We start from the raw sequence: 23,792 nt of genomic DNA, 5'->3' as shown, positions 1-23,792 counted from the left end.
TTTATATCCATTAGTTCTTGTGTGCACACTGGCACTGAACTTAAATAATTCCTCTCTGTCCCTGGTATGTATCCCTCTGATGTATTTATAGAGAGCAATCATATCTCCCCTCAGCCTTCTTTTGTTTAGGCTAAACAAGCCAAGCTCTTTGAGTCTTCTCTTATAAGACAGGTTTTCCATTCCTTGGATCATCTTAGTAGCCCTCCTCTGCACCTGTTCCAGTTTGAATTCATCTTTTTTAAACATGGGAGACCAGAACTGCACACAGTATTCCAGATGAGGTCTCACCAGTACCTTGTATAACGTTACAAACACCTCCCTATCTTTACTGGAAATACCTTGCCTGATACATCCTAAAATCGCATTAGGTTTTTTCATGGCCACATCACATTGGTGGCTCATAGTCATCCTGTAATCAACCAATATTCCTCTGTCACTTCCAACTGATGCATCCTCAGATTATAGCAAAAGGTCTTGTTATTAGTCTGTAGGTGCATGACCTTCCAGTTTCCACTATTAAATTTTGACCTATTTCTATTACTCCAGTTTACAAGGTCATCCAGATCTTCCTGTATGATATCCCGATCCTTCTCTGTATTGGCAATACCTCCAAATTTTGTGTCATCTGCAAACTTTATTAGTACACTCCCACTTTTTTTGCACCAAGGTCAGTAATAAAAAGGTTAAATAGGATTGGTCCGAAGACCAGTCCCTGCGGAACTCCACTAGTAACCTCTCTTCAGCCTGACAGTTCACTTTTCAGTATGACCTGTTCTAGCCTCTGCTTTTAATAGTTCCTTATCCACCTTCCAATTTTTGTATTAATCCCCATCTTTTCCAATTTAACTAATAATTCCTCATGTGGAACCATATCAAATACCGTACTGACATCTAGGTAAATTAGATCCACTGCATTCTCTTTGTCTAAAAAATCTGTTATCCTCTCAAAGAAGGAGATCAGGTTGGTATGGCATGATCTAGTTTTTGTAAAGCCATGTTGTATTTTGTCCCAATTACTGTTAGCCTTGATGTTCTTAACTTTATCTTTCAACATTTTTTCCAAGACGTTGCATACTACTGAGGTCAACCTAAGAGGCTTGTAATTAACCAGATCACTTTTTTCCCTTTCTTAAAAATAGGGACTATGTTAGCAATTCTCCAGTCAAACGGTACAACCCCGGAGTTTACAGATTCATTAAAAATCCTTGCTAATGGGCTTGCAATTACACGTGCCATTTCCTTTAATATTCTTGGATGGAGATTATCCAGGCCCCCTGATCTAGTCCCATTAAGCAGTTCGAGTTTGGCTTCTACTTTGGATGTGGTAATTTGTACCTCCATATCCTCAATCCCATTATCCCCCTTTCCACTATCGCTAAACTTTTCATTAGCCTCATTAAAAACAGAGGCAAAGTATTTGTTTAGATATTGGGCCATGCCTAGATTATGCTTAGCCTCCACCCCATCCTCAGTGCTTCGCGGTCCCACTTCTTTATTGGTTTTTCTTCCTATTTATATGGCTATAGAACCTTTTACTATTGGTTTTAATTCCCTTTGTAAGGTCCAACTCTACTGGGCTTTTGGCATTTCTCATTTTATCTCTACATGTTCTGACCTCCAGGATGTAGCTTTCCTTACTGATCCCTCCCACCTTCCACTCCTTGTAGGCTTTCTGCTTTCTCTTAATCACCTGTCTGCGATGCTTGCTCATCCAGCTTGGTCTACAACTCTTGCCTATGAATTTTTTTCCCTTCCTTGGGATGCTGGCTTCAGATACTTCAAGTCAAAGTTGCAGGAACTAATTCCTAGCCTCCTCTGCTTTTAGATCCAGGAGTTCTTCAGTCCAGTCCACTTCCCTAATTACTTCCCTTACTTTTTTAAGTTAGCCCTTTTGAAATCAAAGAGCCTAGTCACAGGTCTATTTTTGTTTCCTTCCATTTAGTCTGAAGTGAATGAGCTCATGGTTGCTCGAACCAAGGTTGTCCCCTACAACCAGTTCTTCTATGAAGTCCTCGCTACTCACCAATACAAAATCTAAAACGGCATGCCCTCTTCTTGATATAGCAACTATTTGGTGAAGGAATCTGTCAGCTATCACATCCAGGAAAATGTGGGCCCTATTATTATTAGAATCATTAGTCTTCCTGTCTATATCTGGTAAATTTAAAGTCTCCCATAATCACAAAGTTCCCAGTAGTATTTACTTCATTAAAAACATTAAGAAGGTTTCCATCCATATCCAAGTCAGATCCCAGTTGTCTGTATCACACTCCAAGCACTATCCCAAGGAAAGCTCTAGTAGCTTTCTTCCCCAATGTGAATGTCACCCAGAGAGACTGTCTTATCCATTGCATCACTTCTAATTTCTTTAGTCTACTTCATCATTGATAAACAATACTACTCCACCACCTTTGCCTTTATATCTTTTCTAAACAGCACATAGCCTTCAATACCTGTATTCCAGTCATGACTATTATTCCACGATGTTTTTGTTATCCCTATAATACCTAGTTTCACTTCCTGCACCAGTAACTCTAGTTCCTCCATTTGTTACCCAGGCTCCTCGCATTGGTGTACAAACATCTTAATTTTTGCTGTTTGGCTTTGCTCACTTTCCTTACACGATTCAGCACTGTCATTCTACCACCAGTATCATCTATTAGACTGGTATCTATACCACCCTTCCTCTTAATGTCCATTCTCCTACCCACTGCTGTATCCTTTCTAATTTCATTTTCCTCCCTCTCAATCTTAAAATCAGGTGTGGAGATTACCCAGGCATCTCCTAATCATCTCCCCCAAACTCCTAGTTTAAAGCTCTCTTAATCAGTTGTCAACCTCCATCCTAGAAGTCTATTTCCCTCCCTACTCAGGCGAAGTCCATCCCTAGAGAACAGTCCTCTGTCCATGAATGCCTCCCAATGGCCATACATCCCAAAGCCCTCCTTATAGCATCACTGCCTGAGCATCTGTTAGCTCATTAGAGTCAGACTAGAGTTGTATTTTAGATTTGGATGCAGATCCAGACTTCTTCAAATTTCAGAGATGCTCAGTTCTTAAGTTTTGACTGGGTTCCATCATTATTTCAAATCCTCCTCTACTTGTCATGCCAGTCTCACTGGTCTGCAATCTCCTCTTATATATGTTGTGTCAGCAAAGAATGATTCATAGAGCAGGTCCCAGGTTAGTTAACAGCAGGAACATGTTTATTGAGACACACAGAGGAGGTGACTTTCTGCATAGTTCATGGATGCCCTGAAAGAACTGCCTGTATTCTCACAAAGTGAAAATGAGGAAAACAAGACAGTCGTGGTTTATGCCACTATTGGGAACTGAGGTATTGAGTGAAATTCTATGGCCTATGCTATACAGGAGGTCAGAACAGATGGCTCTTTCTGGCCTCAATCTATTAGCTATGTTTTCATGATGCTGTGTAACTCCCTTTGACTTTGGTGGTATGTATCTAAGGGCAGAATTTGGTCTTCTCTGTGGAAATAGGGTTTTCCAGATCTTCACTGTTCAAACACATGGTTATTGTTCAGTCAATAACTAGTCTAATATCTGGAGATGGATTTAATTATGTGCTGCTGACATAGTACAAGAAGCCTATTCTATCAAACAGAAAATGTATGCCTTCATTCTTTTCTAACCTGAATAAACACAGATTATCACCCTAGATGGGATGAAGTTTATCAGATGCTTATGGATTTTGGTACCAGATTACTTGGGTCACCACAGATAATGAGCAAAATCATTTCCTTTGTTTTCTAAAAGTCACATCAAAACCCGACCAAATATTACATAACTCCATTAAGTAATCTTTACAGGCACCAAGATAGGTCACACACCAAAAAGAGTAGTTCAGTTCATAGCATGCATGTCAGATAAGTGAAAAGCATGTTAAACATTTGTTTTTTGACTGTACAAGGCATTGTGGAGGAGGCATACACAAGCTAGAAGATGGTATGTAATTACCCTTTCACTCACTGAAAAGCATGCTGGTGACCTAGGAACTTCTTGATGCCAACTGGCAGAGCGAATAGGGAGCATATACAGTTTTACAGGCATCCCCTGGGCCAACCATATGCATAATAATTTACCAAAAGGGGATGAGAGGTCTTATTGGTCGTCATAACCATTGTAAAATGTAAGTAAGGATAATATTTAAGGAGTTATGTTCCTCAACTGGAAAATATATTCTAAGGGTCAGTGAGTTAAAGCAAATCACCAGGAGGAGACAAATATGTTCCTTGAAGACAGGCAGGAGATGCTTATCTATGCATTGGGGATAGCCTGCCATCAGCCTTGCGACAGCGCAGGGACCTCTCTGCAGCATTGCTGTCATGGATGAAAGCGAGCGGGGCTGTGGCAGCGGAGTTTCAGAGGACTCCTTGCCCAGCCATGGGGCTGGTGACACTGGATCCCTGCAGCCTCAAGGTGCAGGGAAGGTTGTGGTCCTGGTGGGCAGAGCAGAGACCCCTGGCCAGGGCTGTGAGAAGGAGGAGACAAGTCCATGGATGCAAGGAAAGCCACCCTGCTACTGAATGGTGCCTGCCTGGGAATGGAGACGTTCAGCAGACAGGTGCCCTCCTTGGCAGTCTGGAGGCTCATTCTCCTCTTCTTCCTTATTTCAGTCCTGACTGGGGTGTCTTTGCTCTGCCCTGCCAGGACTGCAGCCTTTCCTGCACCTTGCAACTTTAGCTCCACTCTAACAGCCCTACTCACTCACTCACCAGCCAGGAATGCAGGTGCTGTTCTTGGGCAAGAACTGTTTTTAGCAGTGGGGTGAACTCCCCCATAGCCAAGAACTTGTCCTCCCTGTTCCAGGCCTGGCCAGGAGCCTCTGCTCTGCCAGACTTAGACCAAGTCTCTTCTGCACCTTGAGCCTGGATGTCTTGGGCCTCTGGGCAGCATAGGGAGTCCCCTGCAGCCCCATTGTCAGTGCTGGACACTCCCTGCAGTTCCACCATCAGCACTGCCTTAACCGTAACCTCAGCCCAACTGCCCCCCCTTAATTTCCTGCAACTGTAAAAATTTAAATTTCTAAAAATTTAGAAAGATTAAAATGTATATAAATTGTCAAAATAAAAATTGAATTATGCCAGCTGTTGTATACTTCACAATGGATACCTATTTGCACTAAACCACACACTAATCAAGATTAAGAAACTAATAAGAGATTGCACAGTCTACAGAAAGGAATGCACATCCAGGAGGGTGTCTGGTTTATAAATAAAAATCAAAGGACTGCTTTGATACACCTGGGAGTGCAAAGGGACATCCTGGTATCTTTCATGTGGGAAATAAGCTTGACAGTGGGTGGGCTTGCTTCATGAACAGAGGATCACAGCCAAGCCTGGCTGTAATACACTGGATGGATTTCGGGTGAACTGTTGCTATTATGACCCACTAATATCCTATTTAAGTTTAGGTTCTAGAATGTGTTATGATTTTATATTATATGTAGCCCTTTGTTTCCAGTATTTCTGCTTGCCATCACTTGAACTTCTATTCTTTATTTAGTAAACTTTGTTTCTTTATAAAGAAATCTAGCTGGTGTGTGTTAAGCAGAGCTGTGTTCTAAGGTGTAACTGGTAAACTGTGCAGTAATGTTCCTTTAGGAACCGCAAGTCTGGTAATTCTCTGAGTATGCAGCGATCACGGGCTCAATGGTTGGAGTGGGCCTATCGCTAACCCGCACAGAGATAGTGGGCTGCAGAGGCCTAGAAGATGGTAGTCTTGTGTTACCAGTGGCTGACGGTGTTGAGGAACTGATCTATAATAAGCACAGACAAGGCTTCCTCATGTGAGGTGTCTCTCAACCTTGGGTACCCTCAAAGTGTTACATTGCCAAGTGCTTCAACATCCTTTAAACATCTGCTACATTTTGCATCAGTAATTTAATTCCTATTGTGTTCACTCTTGCACATGGTAGCAAAATAATTTGGTAAAAGTAATATAGTCATCAATATAATATGTCTGTCAAGAGGATGACACTCCCAATGTCATCCATTTGTTGATTTCTGTCAAAATGCCTGAGAAAGGAGGGAATAAGCACAGATTCTTTTGGTTCAAATCCAGCCCAGGTGTCAATAGTGACCACAAGTCATTACCATCGGATAACTGTTCAGTGACATAGATGTACTGGTTGGTTGAATCAGTCCACTTTCTGTCGAACAAGTGTTCACATCACCAGAACCATGAACACAACTGGCAACTATTGGGCAGTCTGAGTGATGAGGCTAAACACTGAGAAGATATGGAGAATGAACTACTCTCCCACCCCAGAGTTCAGAGCTGAAATATGTTGGCTAGGCAAATGAAGTGTTTACAGTCTACACTCTTCCTGTTCTGTGAATCTCCCTCCCCTGCATCCTCAGTCCAATGGGATTTGTGCACGTCTCCTCAGGGGAAAAGGGGTGGCTTGCTAAATTAGAAACTCCAAGCCACTGTAGAGAGATGCCCTCGTCTACCCAAATCTTAAAACAGCCACTACCCTAGGAACTGTACTTCATGCCTATTTCCCAGTGAAAGGATACGTATGTAAAAACCCCTTGGCCCACACCAGAATAGGAGTTTCCTGCCTCCACTGTCATTTTTGTGTGTGGTGGACAATCTAACCCGATATATTTATCTTGGTAAATATCCATGTTACATCTCAGAATGCACCCAAAAAAATAAAATAAAATAAAAAAATGGAGGTGGACAGTGTATGACCATATCTCAAACTAATAAAAAACCACAACCACATCATGAAGTGGGTATTGTCATGCTGGGTTGGACGCTGGCATGGAACATGGACTGCTAACAAAAGGACTACCTTCTTGATCATTGTAAAGATCAGTTAATTTTTTCACTTACTGAAGAGTGTCCTTTCAAATTGAACAGGGAGGCTGAGTATACAGATAGGGTGAGCATAAACCACCAAGCAACTATTGAAAAAATCATACTGAAACTCACATACAACATATTGTTCTTTCAAGACAAAGCAAATCCCATTACCAATAAGAATTCTAAAGTTACAGTTTTCATTGGGTGAAATTCTCCCCTGTTCAGAGGTCCAACATAAAGGCCTATTCACCACTTAATGTCTGACTTAATCTCTCAAAATAGGACTTCTACCCAGGGCGAATGTCACTCATTATGAATAATATATTTTGAACATACTGTCTCATGAAGGATAAATTAAATGGGCAATGACTCAATTCTATTTTAAAGTAGCATTGTATATAAAATGGTATAGGGAAAATTAGCAGTGCTGCTTAGAACCAAGGGACCAAATCCATCTCTGATGTAATTCCACAAGTCTCCCATTTGACCCATTATATTTTGTTTTCTACCTACCCAATTTATTTTTCCTTTGCAATATCCATGGTATTGCACAGTAATTGGTTGATATCCAATGAAATATACTTTGTACTCTCTTTGATTATCTTTTGTGTTTTACTTGCCATTTCAACACTTATATAGGCATATACATCCATACACTGGTCCTGGACTCTGCAGAATAGACAGGGTCTGAAATAACTTATAGTGTAAGTGCTCCACCATCAGACCAAGTTTTCTAACTTCACATATATACCTCATTGTCTGAGCATGGCTCTTTTCAACAGATATCAGTTTTTTTTAACACTAGGGTTATATGGAACAATGATACCCTCTAATGGTCCAATAACAAACTGCAGATAGTTACCGAGAATACTCAAATAAATAACAGAAAAAATGCTGACAGACCAGATGGGATTTAGCAATGTTTGCTTGTAAACTGACACTTTTCATGGCAAGCACAATATCCTAAAATTAAATGGATATTTATAAACTGTTCTGTTTTAAAAATAGTTTCATTTCCATTTATCTTCAAGAAGTTACATGTGGTCTATTATTTTATCACCATCCAATTTACAGAGGTTTTTTTAATGATTTCTCTCTTTGATTTAGTTAAATAAATATTCATCCGAAGCATATGGCTCTGAGGAAAAGATCTAACAAGTTAAAAAAAATTAACATGAAAAGTGGAACAAGGAATGTGTAACTCTTACTAGATAAAATGAAGAATCTAGGCCACCACCTTTAATTGTTTTTTATTTAATGGTAAGAATTTTTACTTTGTTACCTTTACATATAATTAATCCAGATTGATTTTTTTTTATTAATGTCAAAGCAAAATTAAGGGTTACAAAAGCAAGGAAATTGTCATTAAAGACTCTTTTCTTAACCCATTTTATTTTGCCTAGGTATTTTAAAACACATAGAAGACTATTCTGTAGTTAATACTCATTCATAACTCCCGTTATTATTCATTAATAACTTTGTTATTAAAGAATAACAAGGAAAATATAAGGCATTGGGTCTGCATTTAAGACCACAATGGGTGCAATGCTTAACAACATGTAAAATACACAGGCACCACAGATGAGTAAAAAATAAAGTTATACCCATAAAGTCCAAATCTTCAAGACAAGTTTTGCTTAAGTGAAGACTAAGGATCTGGCAGTGACCTCTAAATTTGCTTGCTTTTGGGGTTCAGTCAGACACTTAACTATATTAATATATGGGCCAGCATGATCCTGATCTAAAAAACCAATGAGAATTTTGCCATTAGTTCCAATGAAGAAAGGAGAAGTCCTATTTTTCCTCATTTAATTTCCCTGATCTTTCTTATTTTAAAAAGGGGAAAAAAAACAAACAAACAAACAAACAAACAAAAAAACACATTCCATTGCTCCATGATGTCTGAAAGCCATATATCTTATCACTAGATCTATAACAACTTGCTATTAGAATTTGGTGTATTTTGTAAGGTGCACTCACACTATTATATCATCACAGTTCTTTTGAACTATTTATTGTATGGTTTCAATGCATTGTGAAAAGAATACACCATGACAGAGGTTTATTCACTTTTGTATGTTATCCTGAATATCCATTCACAATAAAATATTGAAGTTATCAGAGTATCTTCTGAAATGCATAATACATAATGTATTATGGCTCCATGATATTGAATGTGTAATGAAGAACCTTATCATAATAATTAACTGTGCTAGTACAAACTACCACTTAAATATTTTAAAGTTTACAGCAGTACAGACCGTGGATCAATCACCTACGACATTTCATTTTTAAACTGGAGTGCCTATAATGGAAATATTAACAGGTCTTTAAATATAGTAGTGTTACATGATACAATTACATCTGCACAAACTTTATCTTTATTACATTTCTGAATGAGGAAAAATGGCAACTGGATGAAATATCTGTAAGAAATGGAGGCCAAAATATAAAGCCCGCTTACTCTTAATGAAGTGATTTGTACGTCCTACACTTAGCACAGTTCATCATCATTTGATTGCCATTGGAGAGAATGGAGAGCTTGTTTCATGCAGGGCTGACCTTTTTATGCTTTGCTGTCTTATGGGATGTTGTTAGGGAGATGTGGCAGTAGCATGTGTGTGAGAGGGAGAGGAGCTGGAAAAAGATGCCTCCCTTCTTTATTTCACTTTGCTGCGAAGTCTCTAGATATACCACATACCTATTTTACCTATTAAATGAATACATGTCATTAAAATATACTAGAGTTTGGTGCAGGAAGGGCCTGCAGGATCAGGTCTGTATATTTTATTAGGTGCTTTATAAAGTTTCAAGCCTATTGTCAATGCTCAGCAAACAATAAACCACAATAGGGAAATGTATGCAGTGAAGTGTAGTGGTGGAGGTCCTAGAATAAGGCATACATGGTAATAAATGCCTTGTCCTTTTCATATAATCATAGACCCACAGAGTTAGAAGGGACCACAAGGGTCTTCTAGTCTAACCCCCTGCCAAGATGCAGGATTTGTTGTGTCTAAACCATCCAAGTATTGACCCTGAATTTAGGCATTAAAATAATTCTTGAACAGAGCACGGAAGCCCAAAGCCTGGGAAAGGCTCAGACATTTTCAAACAGCAAGCCTCCCTGGGCCCAGGCTCACACTCCGGAGACTGTGCTGGGGAGCTGGCTGGGGGCCGCACATCCCAGCCTCTCCCCACTGATTGCCTCAGGAAAGGATGCGGTGGTGACCACTGGCCTATCCGCCTATTTCTGCCATGTGCATGGCGGCCCCTGCTGGTGCCCAGCTGCCTTGCAAGTGGCCCACGCAAGGGTTGCCAAGTCCATATTTTCCCTGAAGAATTGGGCTATTTTAAAATGCCAGTTGCATTTTTTGCGTAGCATGGGTTGCAGTATTTTGGGATAGTTTGCTGATGGTCCACTACATTTTGGAATGGGGGGAGAGGCAGTGCCTGGGCTGTGTGGGGGGAGGGAAGGGAGAGACCAATGCTTGTGCTTGAGGGGAGGAAGGGAGAGGTCTTGTGCTGTGTGTCCCTGGGGGGAGGAGAAGGGGCAGTGCCTGTGCTGGGGAGGGAACAGTGTCTGTGCTGGGTGTATCTTTGAGGGGGAAGGGGCAGTGCCTGTGCTGTATATGTCTCTGGTGGGGGGAAGGGGGCAGTGCCTGCGCTGTGGGTCCCAGCGGTGAGGGGAAGGGGGCAGTGCCTGTGTGGATGAGTGGGTGGGTGGGTGGGGGGGCTAAGAGGGGCAGTGCCCGTGGCGCGCTGTGCTGGGTGTGTCCCGGCTTGGTGGCTGAGGCCGGTTGGACGTGACAGAGGCCGTTCGCTTGCGCTGCCCTGCCCCGCTGCCGTCTGTGGCTGCCCCTGCCCCTTTCCCGCCATGGAGCTGCCCCTGGCCGCGCTGCTCGGGAGCCTCCTGCTTTGCTGCGCAGGTGAGCGGAGTCTGGCTCTCCCCTCCCCTCCCCTCGGGTGCCCGGGCGGGCAGAGCTCGCCCCAGAGCAGCGGAGACGCAGTGTCCAGGGGCGGGCCGGGGCGGGGGGAGGTCGGGATGGGGACAAGGCTCCGGGGCTGCTCGGGGGGAGGGCGCTGCCCCATGTCCCCGGCACCTCCCCGCCGCCAGGGTCTCACCTCTCCCCGCCACCCCCGCCCCGGGCTGCAGTTTGCAGCACGAGGAAGATGCTGCGGCCCCTCCCCGCTCCTGGCTCCGAGTCCGGCGGCAAACCGGGACGCTGGAGCCACCCCCCCGCCGCCGGGCAGTGCCGTGCCACGAGCCGGAGCTAAGGTAAGCGGGCCAGGGCTGGCCCCTCCTCCCCGTCCCGAGCCGGGCTCTGCCTCCGCCCGCCTCCCGGCTCACACGGCTGCAGCCTGTCCGGCGATAGCGCCTGCTGCAGAGCCCGGGCTGAAGTGCTGGAGCCCGGCAGCCCCCGGCAGGCTCCGGGGCTGGGCGAGGAGGAGATCTCCGGCCTCGGAGGTAGCGGCAGCCGGGCTGGACGGGTAGGGGGAGCTGCCACTCTGGGGCGGCACTTGGAAGGGCTGGGCGGGCGTATGGGTGGCAGGGTGTCTCGTGGAGGGCAGAGGGCTCTGGGGGGCAGGATGTTTGGGGTGACACGGTGATGGCTGGGGGTTCTGGGGGGCAGGATGTTTGGGGTGACACGGTGATGACTGGGGGGCTGGGGGCTCGGCAGCAGCAGGTTTTTTTTGCGGGGGGCAGGGGCTGGGAAAGTCTGGGTGACGGAGCTTCTATTGAGGCTCTGGGTTTCCCTAGGATGTAGGGGACTCTGGATGGATGTATTTTGAGGGGGTGGTCACTGGCAATCAGAGTTTTTGTAGCAGTCTCATCTGGGCTGGGTGTGTCAAGATCGGCTGTCAAGCGGACTTTAATGTAGTTAAGGTAGGGAGCGGTTGGTGGAGTGACATTCCCGTCAAAATTCCCCTTGGGGTTTTGGATTTTGGATTTGATTGTCATCTCATGCTTTGTTGCTAATGTAGATGAACTCCTGCTGGGGCGTGTACCTTTTTTATTTTAAATCAAATTTATACTAGGTACCTAAGGAAAGCTTTCCTTTGTTATTTAGGTATAGGCCAATGTGTTAATAAAAAAAAACTTTGTTTCAGTAAATAGATTGGGCTACTCAGTTTGGGGCTAGTTTTTAAGTGACTTTGGCCTATTAATGCAGTAGAAAGCTGGCAATGTGGGGCAGAAGCAGGTGAGAGAGAAGGAGACAGAGCTGGGAAGGGGAGGAAACTCAGTGGGAGGTAGCTGCCTGGGTCTCCTGCCCAGCCCCTGCACCATCCTGGGTGCTGCTGGACAACTTTCAGCACCCTGGGTGCATCACTCCAGGTCCTGGGATCCCATAGGAACTGTGGAAAGAAGAGGGTCTCCATGGGGCACTTTTGCAATCAGTGCACCTGGTGCTTCGCGAGCGGCTGCGCCCCACATGTGCTCATGCAAACTTTGCCTGGCATGCCGGGTGCATGCAGTGGGGCCAGGCCTGGCCATGCATACTGCAGACCCACTGCCCCTGCTAGTAGTGCTGCGAGGCTCCCTTGTCCCTGGGCCAAGGAGCTGGGCATGCCGTGTTTGGCCTTTTGTGAGAAGTAGGCAGAATTTGGCAGCTCGACCGCCTTGGGCGGTAGCAGGCAGAGGCAGAGACTGTGGGATTGCACTCCACTGCAAGTTGGTACCTTGCTTCTGAGGAGGCTGCACAGAGCATCAAGTGATGAGTGAGCAAGTAAGTGCGGGGGTGGGGAGGCTACAGCAATTGCAGGGTAGGTGAGAGGGCTGAGGCTGCATTTGCAAGGCAGCATGTGCAAGGCTGGAGGGAATAATGGTGCTGTGGGTCTCTGCAATACCCTGGGCTGTGGGGAAGTAAAAATGGAAGTGAGAGGGAAGCCCACTGACCAATTCCTGCTCCAGTCCAGGGCTGGGTCGCTGGGAAAAGCTGGAGGGAAGCTATTATCTGTCACTCAGACCCTAGGAGAAATGGCTCATTTTCATAGATGTGTTTAACCCACATTTCCTACTGATTAAAGGAGAGCTCTCCAGCCTCGCTAAATGGTGTGTTCTGTTGTCAATTGAATATTTCCAGGAATTGGGAGTGGTTCATAGATTGTAATGGTTAAACCATTTTGGTTTTTTTGGACTGTCAAAGAGTAAGTGATTAGGTGCTGTTTTTTTTGCACGAGCAGATTCAAAATCAAGAAAGAGTGAGAAGTGCTGTCTTGAAAGGGGTGTGTGTGTGTGTGTGTAACACTTTAATTAGGGCACATAGATGAGCAGGGAGACAGCTCTCTCAAATACTGTAATTATTAGGTTACTTAATCATTGAGGCAGACATTCAAAATGTGACACTCAATCCCACAGGCAGTTATTATTTTATTGTAAATTTTTTCCCTAACATGAAGTTTATGTGCATTTAAAATAAAGATCATGGTTTTTGTCTTCTTTTAATGCACCATGTATTGTCAGCCTGAATTCCAAGAAGTAGTAGAGGGTTTCTAACAAGATTTCGGGAAAAAAAATGTAATTGAATTGGGAAGAATGTAAGTAAGAAAAGCATATACAAATAGGATTTGATTATGCAGCCTTTTGTGGTTATTAAAAGTAGGTGAGGGTTAAAATTATAGAGATTCTACATTACCTGCTTCATGAGTAAATGAATAAAAATAATTTCTTTTGTTTGTAATTTTCTATTAGCTCAAGATAAAAAGAGGGCTTTGAATAAATACATTTTTACAATGTATAATACAGTATGAAATGTTTATAGGTAAACAGTTAAAAACAGACCATATTTTTTGTTGTCTGAATGCTGTTATCCTATCATTTGTGTGAGTGTCTGGTTTTTATTTATAAATTTATTTTTTGTCTCTTACAGCTTAAGAACATAGGTGGGAAAAGAATACATTTCCCAAATCAACTGATTATAATATTAAACTCATTTGGAATGGACAATGGAATGTTCCCTAGTTATATCATGATCAAAAACTTCTTCCTTCTCTGCATTTCCATGAACTTAGCCAGTCACTTTGGGTAAGTTGCACGTGTTTGACTTTTTTTTAACTGACAGCAGTACATTTATAGATAGGATTTAAAGAATATCTAAAGCTCTGTTTCCTCCCAGTGTGTGGCAGGAAGAAAAATAGACTTGCTTTTGATCCAGTACTAATGTCAAGGAGAAAGGGAGCAATTATTTTTCCAATGAAGTGTTCTGTTCCTCACCAGTTTATGGCCAGTACTATTTTCTTTGCTCTTCCATTGACTACAGGAATTTTGTGTGTACAAGAAATTCAGGATCATAGCCGTAGAGGTCAAGCCTGTCAGGTGCAGAATGTGCTGTCCCCAGTAGCAAGGCACTACATTATATATTAAACTTTAAGTAGATGAGTGGTCACATGACTTCAATGAGAAAAAAGTGCTTAATTTTAAGTGCTTAAAGTTAAGCATATCCTTTAGTGCTTTGCTGGAATGGGGTCAGAGTGCTCAAAACGTTGCAGGATTGAGCCCCTAGTGAGTACTGAGATAAGAAGTGCTGACACCTTTCTTCTTCTGAAGCATTGTGCACAGAGTGTAATTGGTGAAGCAAGCCAGTGCAGGTTGTATTAGGGCAGAGAGAATTCAGTATGTGTCCCTAATTATTAAAATTAATTATTTAAAAGTGAGCTTGCTCCTACTCAAAATGAAAATACCGGTTTGCAAGTTGAGAAAGTAATCAGAAATTTGATTTCTACAGAACACATTACAATTCTGTTTAATTAACCTTTTATAGGGCCTACCTGAATCATTGTATTTTAAATGTTAAATATAGCAAATATAACTGCTATATTTCAGCTTTCAAAAAAACAAAACAAACAAAAATGTGGTGAAAACAGTTAATATACCAGTAACAGCCTGTGAAAGTGATTTTAAAAAAAGCATTTAGCAAGGCTCCTAGAAATCTAAAGTGACTATGTTTTCGGAAAAGATATTTCTATGAGTTTGCTGAAAAATACATTTTCCTAATTGAATCAAATCCTGGGACATGTATTAACAACTCCTTACTTTGGGAAAATACGTAATAAAGATAGAGTCAATTCAACTCCCTATCTCAACCAGATTAAATTTTTGAAGAGTTTGGAACTAGGACAAGATCTAAGTCACAAACTTTGTGACTGGTGACTGTTATTATAATGCACAAAACAAACACCCTGGGTCTGAATTTCCCCAATAAATTTGATGGCTCAGACCCATCTCCAACATAAGCCTATTAAGACACTCAAACTCTCTTACCAGTCAGTTAAGAAAAAGCAGACAGTTCTTAAAGTCCATACTACAAAGAAGCCAAACAGCTGAAAAAATAATATACTAATCTATTGCACACTTGCTTCTGCTATCATTGCAGCCTATGGCAAAACTTCCATTGGACCTTAATAGGAGCAGAATCAAGTCTTAGGTCTAGATTCACAAAAAAACCTAGGCGTGGTGATGGTTAGAGCCACCATGCCTAACTCTTGGCACTTAGAAAATCACTGGGATCCACAAAGCCTGAGTTTGATGTGTAGACTCCCTGTATAATGAATGGGGAAAGAGAGTGCCTTAGAATGGGGGATTCACAAAAGCCAGCACCCTATATGGCCCCTTGTCTAAGCTAGCCAATGGAAGATGCCAAATTGATGGGTGTGTCCTAACCACTGTCCTTCTCTCAGAGATAGATGCCTAAATCCAGACTGCCGTGAGGCAGGTAGCTCTCCTTGGGATTCTCAGCTGCTATTCCTCGACTGGCTGTTTTAGCAGAGGAGGATGACAACCTTGTATTTTAGCAATGGGGGGAAGGAGGACAACTTCTCTCATAACTTTTAGTACAGTGTTATGGTACTCACACAGGCTTTCACCCCCCACCAAGTTCAAGTTGCCCCTCCACTTGATGGGGAGAAGAGATTTGACCAGGAGTCTCCCACTCTAAGATGAGTGCTTTAACTACCAGGACAGAGAGTCATTCTCATGCTTGTATTCTTTTTGGCCCAATGATTCTTTCATTAGTTAATCTGCAGTGGAATAGCTTTGACTTTGGGCCTGAGTGTGTGGGAGAGCCTGATGCTTAGAGCACTCATCTAAGCGGTGCAAGACTCAGGATCCACTCTCTCTGCTCCAGTTGAGGGAACTTCACATCAGAATGTACCATAGCTTAGGCATGAGGGCAGTGGCAGATTAACGCATGGGCCCATGGGGCCTGTGCCCAGGGGCTCTGGTCAATTTGGGGGCACCCACAGGAGTGTCAGAACTTGTGGAGAAGTGGGGAGGGGTGTCACCAGTGCCAGAACTTTGGCCCCACCCGCGGTTCCTCCTCTTCCCCCCAGGACCTCACCGCTTGGCCATGCCAGACACCAGAGCTGAGCTGAGGTAAGAGCTGCCCAGGGAGCCCGGGAGCCTCCATCTGCCGTGGGAAGTGGGCCAGGGTGCTTAAGAACTTCCCCTGGTCTGTGTCCCCATCCCACAGGGTGCGTCGCCCTGGGCAGGTGGAGGGTTCGGTGCTCCCCACAGTGGTCTGGGCTCCCTGGGCAGCTCTTACCACAGCCTAGCTCCGATTTCTGGCCCGGCCAGGGGGCAGAGCCTCAGGGGGAAGACAAGGAGCAGGGGGCAGGTTCCTGTGGCAAGGAGGGGGGTCAGGCCCACCTCAGTCCCCCACCAGGAAAGGCTGGTGCTGCTAGCAGAGGCTGTGCCTTTTGCTTGCCACAGGCTACTACATCCACGTTAAAAATTGGGAGGGGTCCATGGCCACTTGACCCCCGCCCCCCACTTATGGCATCCCAGGGTGTGGGGGGCCCAAATGTTCTTTGTGCCCAGAACCCCAGTAAATCTTAATCCACCTCTGGGTGAGGGCAGTCACCTAAGAGATGACAGAGTCCCTGTTCAAATCCCTGCTCCCCCTCAGACAGAGGGGGACTTGAACTGTGGGTCTCCCATATCCCAAGTGAGTATCCTACCCATTGGGCTAAAAGTGAGGAAGGAGATCCCTCTGCTGGGGAGGTTGTGTAAACTTCTTCTCCCCCTCCACTCCAGCATTTTGTGTAATCTTCTCTATAGGGCCTGATCTAGTAGGCAAGGTTTGAGCATGCTTATTGGATCAGGCCTTGCAGGTGAGGAATCTTAGCTTCTCCTGGCTTCTGCACTAATCTGAGCATTACGTTTCTAGATATCTGGCATACGGGGGACAGGACTGGAGGGGGAGGGGGAGAGAGAGGGAGCGTGCGGGGCAGTGCATGTGCTCAGCAGCAGAAACATTGGTGCCAAGGGAATTTTTACTGCATAAATTTGGGCACTGAGTGGGTTTAGACACCTATGGGGTTCAGGGGTAGCTGAGCAGGATGTTTGTGACTCTCAGAGGGGCCTGATTCTGGGACTTAGGAGCCTAAAGTGATAGTTAGGTCCCTATGTCCTTTTGTGAACCTATAACGTAGTTTATTATATAAATGAATAGGAATTAGACAGTGACATAGACATCTTTATAAAGATGGTGGTAACTTGTTAAAATTTTACCATTTCTAGGATTGTAACCTTCAGGTCTCTGCCCTTTCACTTCATTGCTATAGTAAGTTGGAGAGCTTGCAATAAGTTAGCATTAGCTGTGTTTTCATGGATAATATTCAGTCATTTAACTTCTTTGTTAAAGTGAATACCATATAGAAGTGTGGATTTGTTGGTCTTTGAAGAGAGGGTCTAAGTGCAGTGGCTAAAACCAGGAAAAAAATAATGGATAGAAGTAAGCCCCAGGCAGGACTCATCATAAAGGTTTGCCAGTGCACTTCAGTTGTGACCTGTAGTTCACCTGAGTTTTGAGTCCCGTACCATGAAAACAGAGAGAGACAGTTCTGCCAAATTGGGCCATTTGATTCCATGAGTTAGTCAAATAGCTATTAAGTACTAAAATGAGACTCTAAAATACCATTTTTTCCATTTGTGATCCAATAATTTACCCTATGCCTGCAGAGGTAAACAGTTCTAATCACTGCACTATTAGTCCTACAGAATTCATATGCTGCTGAAAGGTCAAATTGTGACCCTGCTCATGCAGCAGTTTAGGGGCAGAAAGTAGGGCAATATGTCTAAGTAGTTCTGCCTCAGAAGCAGCTGCAGTGTCAGTGTATAATGTAAGTGCTTTGGGACTCTTCAGGATAAAAACTTACTATATTAAGATAAAATATTAGGGTGATATAAACAGTAGTGGCCTTTTGATTGCAATTAACGCTTATTAATGACACTAGACTGTACTGTAATCATTTAGGATCATTTAGGTTTGGTAAGCAGTGCTACATTTTAGTGTGTTTTATAATACGTTAAGGAAAAGTGGCTGTCATTTTGTTCCAATGGACAAAGATTAAAAACCAAAACATAAAAAGAAGTTGTAGATGAAGACTGTGATTTTCTAATCTGCCTAAGACACATAATACCCATTGAAATAAATGGAAATTATATCTCTAAATCCCCCAGATAGTTTTTAAAATCTCAGCAAAAGACTGTAATTCTGGGCTAACATAAATATGGAGTGACTGCTGAGAATTATACACATCATTAAGCCATTGGGGGGGGGGGGGAAAGAGAGGTGAAAACATAGTTACACGATGTTATTAAAAAAAGTCATAAAATTAAAACTCAAAGATATAGATCATAGAAAAACAGAATACAAAACCAAAAAACCCCCAGCATTATTCATAGAACAATTTATGAGCCTTGTTCTGCATAGATAGTCCAATGTGAGTCAAGTAGACATCAAGCTTGTTAGAATCAGACCATAAGTTTTATACCTTACTGTATTGAGGTATCATAAGGTGCTTTACAATTATGCTGAAATTAAAAATTAATCTGTACTGTGATGTTAATTAATAGTAAAAAAATCAATTATAAGCCAGTAAAAGCAAATGTCTATAGATTAGACTAAGGATCCAATTTTGCATTACTTGTACACCCAAAACTTCCACTGAGCTCAATGAGTGTTTTGAGTGTGCAGGAAACACAGTATCAGGTGGTCACAGAACAAACAAAAGGTGGGCATGTTCCTGTTGTCATTGAGGGTGGAGGAAAGCAGAAAGACTCTCCAGTGTGGCACACCTTAAGAGTGAAGTATCAGATGAACTGTATCAGTGGACTATAGTTGGCATCACACAGAATAAGGAGCTACTTATTCAGCATCTTATCCTGTGAGGTATCTGATGCCTCAGGTGCAGCTGAGCATCTTGCAGCATCACACCCTCAAAAGATTAATTTAACTGTACTTTGGAAAAGCCTTCAGTTCATGAATGACCAGAAATATCTTTTAGCTACTGTGAAATCTGACTGGGAACTAGTGCTACTGGTGCAAGATGAGATATGAGGTGATCACAGAAGCTAATAGCAATCAGCCTAGCTTGCTGTTGACTCTTTCTGCGGTTAGAAAACTATTAATTGGAGCTGGTTAAAGTCAACATTTTTTCTGCATTTTTCAAACAGTTCTACTGTTAATCAAGCAACTTGGAATGCCAATAATCAAGTCCCTACTTTTCCACTAAATTCAAGCAGTAGAATGTGGTGGATGCATTGCAGCTCACTGATCCTCAGCCATGGTAAAAGTTAGAGCCAGCAGGGGGTCTACTCTATCCTTGTGTTGGTAGAGGGTAAGTCATTGTACTGTGCCCGCTCCTGATCACAAGCCTCCTGACACGCCCCTTCTCTTCCCTTGCTCTGGGTGTAGAGTGGATGATCAGCAGAGGAGGTAGCAGAGTTGTTTTTGTCAGCATTCCATCAGTGAAGAGAGTTCCCTACACAGCAGGGCGGGGGATAATTCTGCACTAGCTAGCTCTCACCCTAAAGCTTGACAGTGATTTATCCCAGAGGCAAGAAGGCACAGTCTCTATCTCAGAAGACAAAAGGAAAGAATTCTGCAAATTTCTCAAGTAGTAGAAGGCTAACTTCATCACCACAGACACTTGCCCTTCAAACAGAATGCTTCTCCATTTGAGTAACGGGGCTATCTTTGGTTGTCTGAAATACTGCTAAGAAGAAATCTTATGGGGATGCATGTTTAAGTTGATGCTTTTAACCATCAAGTAACAGTTTTAATCACAGAATGGACGTGAGAAACATAAGAGCCCTACTAGCTCTGGTCCTCTGACAGTGCAAGATTTTTTTCCCTACAATCTATTTTCTAGAAGTTTGGACCAGTCTGCTTTTACATGTCTTAATCAAAGAGGCTTCTGTTGTTCCCCAAGAGATACTACTTCACAATCTACTAGCTCTCATCATTCAGATGATTTTCTTGAAATTCAGTCTAATATTACCTCCACTTCACATTATTCCTAGTTATTCTCTACAACCCTAAACAAAATTCCTTCCTCGGGGTCATCACCCTTTTAGTACTTACAGATAATTGTCAGTTCTCCCTCACATCCTATTCCTTTCTTTCTTTCCCTCCCCCCCACCATTAAAAAAAAAATCTGGGAAAAAAGAAAGTGGAATGCTTAAGTATCTGTACCGGGGGGGTAGTCATGTTAGTCTGTATACAGCAAAAACAACGAGAGTCCTGTAGCACTTTAAAGACTAACAAATTTAATTTCTGCAACCCACTTCATCAGATGCAAGAAATAGAAATCAGATGGCAGGTATATATATACATCCAAGTTTAAGGAACAACAATGGGGAAGTAGTTGAGGCCTATTCACAACCATTCACAACCATTGATTAGGAGGTGAGAATGCGTGAACTACCAGTTAAAAATGTTATGCTATGTGCTGCTTCATGTTTTTTGGATCACTTCATCCAAGGAGGCATGCAATACTGAATTACAGGGAGACTGTAGTAATAACCGTTTGATATTGGTCAACATTTGTCATTGATGTATACTGTCAAAGTTTCAGGGTTAACTGCTCCTATATTTCTCCTTCGTAGTCCCTTGAGGGCACCCACTTAAGGTTTCAGGCTCTCAGCCGTCACCATGTTTTTTTCCCTCCTGACCACAGGCTTTAAGGCTACACATCCCCCTGTCATACACTGTCGTATCTGCAACAAGCCAGTGCCTGTGTTTAGCATGTGATCTTTGAGGATCACAGAGAAGAGCATCACAGAGAAAATATATTAAAAATGTTCCTTCTTAGTAACATACCAGAAAACTGCCCGTCTTCCTCATGGGGAGCATGATAGGCCAGCCTCCCTTCTATCTCTTCCGCAAGGGCTGAGGTCCCCTTAGGACCAAAGGTCCTGTCCATTTGCTGGATCAAAAGGAAGACCCTGAGTCTGTTTAAACTCAGCCTTTGTGTACCCCAAGTTCTTTCTTTGTCTCTTGGTCTCTGGAAAATGCAGTTGGAACCAGCAGTGCAAGCCATCTTAGGGTTGTGGTACCTTGCTAGAACTGTTTACAGTCTCAGTGACTTGCCTTAACCACACCCATCCTAACTGTTTTTAGTTCCTTGTGGAGCTGTGGTGATCCTTCCTTTCCACCTCCATGGAGTAGGGCACATAAAGCATTCCTAAATTTAATACAATGCTCCCCAAAGATACTATATGGGTTGCAATATCTCTCACATATATATGTAGAGAGACAAGGTGGGTGAGGTAATATCTTTTATTGGAGCATCTTCTGTTGGTGAGAGAGACCAATAAAAGATATTACCTTACCCCTCCCTTCTCTGTAATATCCTTGCACAGATACAACAACATAGATATGCAAGCATTTAATCTTTCTTTTATAGAAAGGTCTTGTGTGCAGTTTATATTTTGAGATTGCTAATGAAAAAATCATTTACTTTGGGTCAGAGTTAGGGTTGTAATTTTACAATGAAATATACATTTCTTTATATTTAATAAGAATATGGTTTTTTTATGGGTACTGTAAAAACTGTTATGTCCTTGAGTACTGTCTTCAATCTTCATTTCCATACCTTTAAATGATTGGGTTTTGTAAATGATGTAATAGGTAAGCACATTATTGTCACTAAGCAACTTTAATTGTTTTTTGGTTTTGGAATGACAGAGAACCCAGGAAAGAACCCAAAGAGACAATAAAAGAATTAAAAGCGAAAGCGACAAACTGCTTAAGATGAAATAAACATGAGTAAAACGGAGCAAGTGTGCCTCTTGTCAAACCAATTTAAGATTGCAATTAGTTCAGCATGATTGAGGCCATCAAAATCAGCAGAAATGTCCAGCAATGCACAACCTTATAATTCCCTAAAGACACTCAAGCATTCACATTGAAAGATAAATCATTCACAATCTTAAGCATCACTGTCTCTATTGCAGTTTGGTCCAAAGCCTGACAGTTAACACTCACAGATTGTGATAAGGCGATGATATACTGGTAGTTACTTGACAACAGTCCTTTCAAGCACTTTCACAAGAAAGGGTACATTACACACGAAAATATTTCAGACTCCAAAACTGCTTTTCTTTCTTGCTTTCTTTTTTAAGAATATGATTTCCAATAGGATTGGAATTACACCGGAATGCAGAGACAAATTAATAGTTTGTGTAATAAATAGGGGGGAGTTCATTGGCATTCTCCTGGAGAAATTCATTTGGCCAGGTACCAAAAGAAGGCTTACTTCTCTGAACTAGCTGCTTGACTTCTCCTTTTTGAGACAGCTTTAAAATCTAACAATCCTGATGGTACATTAAACTGTTTAATGAGGAATTTAATTCCTTAGGGAAGACCAGGGTAAGGGCTGGGGACAGGACTGAGTTGGAATATAATGAACCTTTAATGGTTTTAGCATCTTCTTTTTTTTAAAAAAAGGGAGGGGGGGAAATTTCATCTTTCTGTCTATCAAGAGAAATAATTTAATAAGTCCTTTTACTGCTTTTGGGAAAAAGAAACTGATAAAACGCTTTAAACAGGCTTCTGGGATTCTCCTTATGTGTCAGCAATGCTAGCTGAATGGTTAGTACTTCTGTCACATCTGTTACCTGCTTCCATTTGCTAGGATGTTGTTTTCAACTAAATTGATATGCTGCAAGTCCATTTGAGGTTCACTGACATTAAAGCTTACAACCTATTGTCCTGAAATCCATCAACTGCCCAGTAAGCCAACTAGCAGAGTGGTTGATTAGTCTGAATCTAGTGGACAAAACTGCTATATTATTTTAGTTAATCATTTGCACTGCACCATCCATCTCAGTTAGATACTACATGGCCAATGGAGCACACGTGGTCATAGGAGACAGAACTGGGAGTTAAATTAACCTTGAGAGCATAGAGTGGTTGGATGGTCATGTAGTTTGGGCAAGGGGTGAGATTCAGTGCTGTATCTCTAAGAACTCAGGAGAAGGGGGGGAGGGATTTAAGGCTTTGCACCCTCCTGATCCTGGGCTGCTCAAGGGGCGGCAGAGGCCCCTAGCTTAACTTAGTCCTCAGGGCCTAAATTACTGCAGCTTCCCAGGGCTGCCCTGTGGGCTCTAGTATTTCTGGGACTCTCCATAGTACTGCCTGCTATGGTCCCCACACTGAAATGTCCACGCTACTCCCAGCTGCCTCCCCTCCCCCAGAATGCTCCCTTATATCATGGCTTGTGAGAAGGTTCTCTAAGGGCAGTGTTTTGCCTGTCTTCCACAAGTGCCTGCACTGGAGAATCCTCCTCTAACAGATACTGGCTTTACAGAGTCCTTTTTACACCACTCAGGCCCTTCTACCTGTTATAGAGGGATTGGGGCAGGGGTAAGGATATCACTCTTAGTCATTGGTTCTGACAAAGATGTACTGTGTGACCATCAGCAATTCTCTCAGGGCTAGGTTCTGATGTTACTTTAACCAGGAGTAGTTTCTGTGAAGTCAGTGGAGTTACACTGATCTAAAACTTGTGTAAGTTAGATCAGAATAAGGTCCTTAACCAATCTTTGTATCAGTTTCCTCTTCTGTGAAATGCAAATAATACCTAGCACAGGAGTGCTGCAAGGCTAAATTAATGTTTGTAAAGCACTGTAAGATCCTCATTGAGGAGGGCATACACATTGCATCTTTCTCTGGTGA

At 42.7% G+C, this 23,792-nt stretch overlaps 1 protein-coding gene across 1 annotated transcript in view; it reads left to right on the top strand.

Annotated features, from left to right (window-relative positions):
- The first annotated feature begins 11,048 nt into the window (after positions 1 to 11,048).
- The window catches only part of GABRA5 (gamma-aminobutyric acid type A receptor subunit alpha5), an 80,924-nt gene continuing 68,180 nt past the window's right edge, over positions 11,049 to 23,792 (top strand). The window contains exons 1-2 of the mRNA XM_067559985.1: positions 11,049 to 11,107; positions 13,701 to 13,855. Coding sequence (XP_067416086.1) covers positions 13,770 to 13,855 — 86 coding nt within the window. The 5' untranslated portion in view covers positions 11,049 to 11,107; positions 13,701 to 13,769. The remainder of the gene's footprint in view (positions 11,108 to 13,700; positions 13,856 to 23,792) is intronic.

This window comes from Emydura macquarii, unplaced genomic scaffold, assembly GCF_026122565.2.
Source record: "Emydura macquarii macquarii isolate MOO-44397 ecotype Brisbane River unplaced genomic scaffold, CSIRO-AGI_Emac_v2 contig_2207, whole genome shotgun sequence".
NCBI lineage: Eukaryota > Metazoa > Chordata > Testudines > Chelidae > Emydura > Emydura macquarii.
The sequence above is the reverse complement of the archived record's forward strand: the minus strand, read 5'-3'. Positions and strand labels throughout refer to the sequence as shown.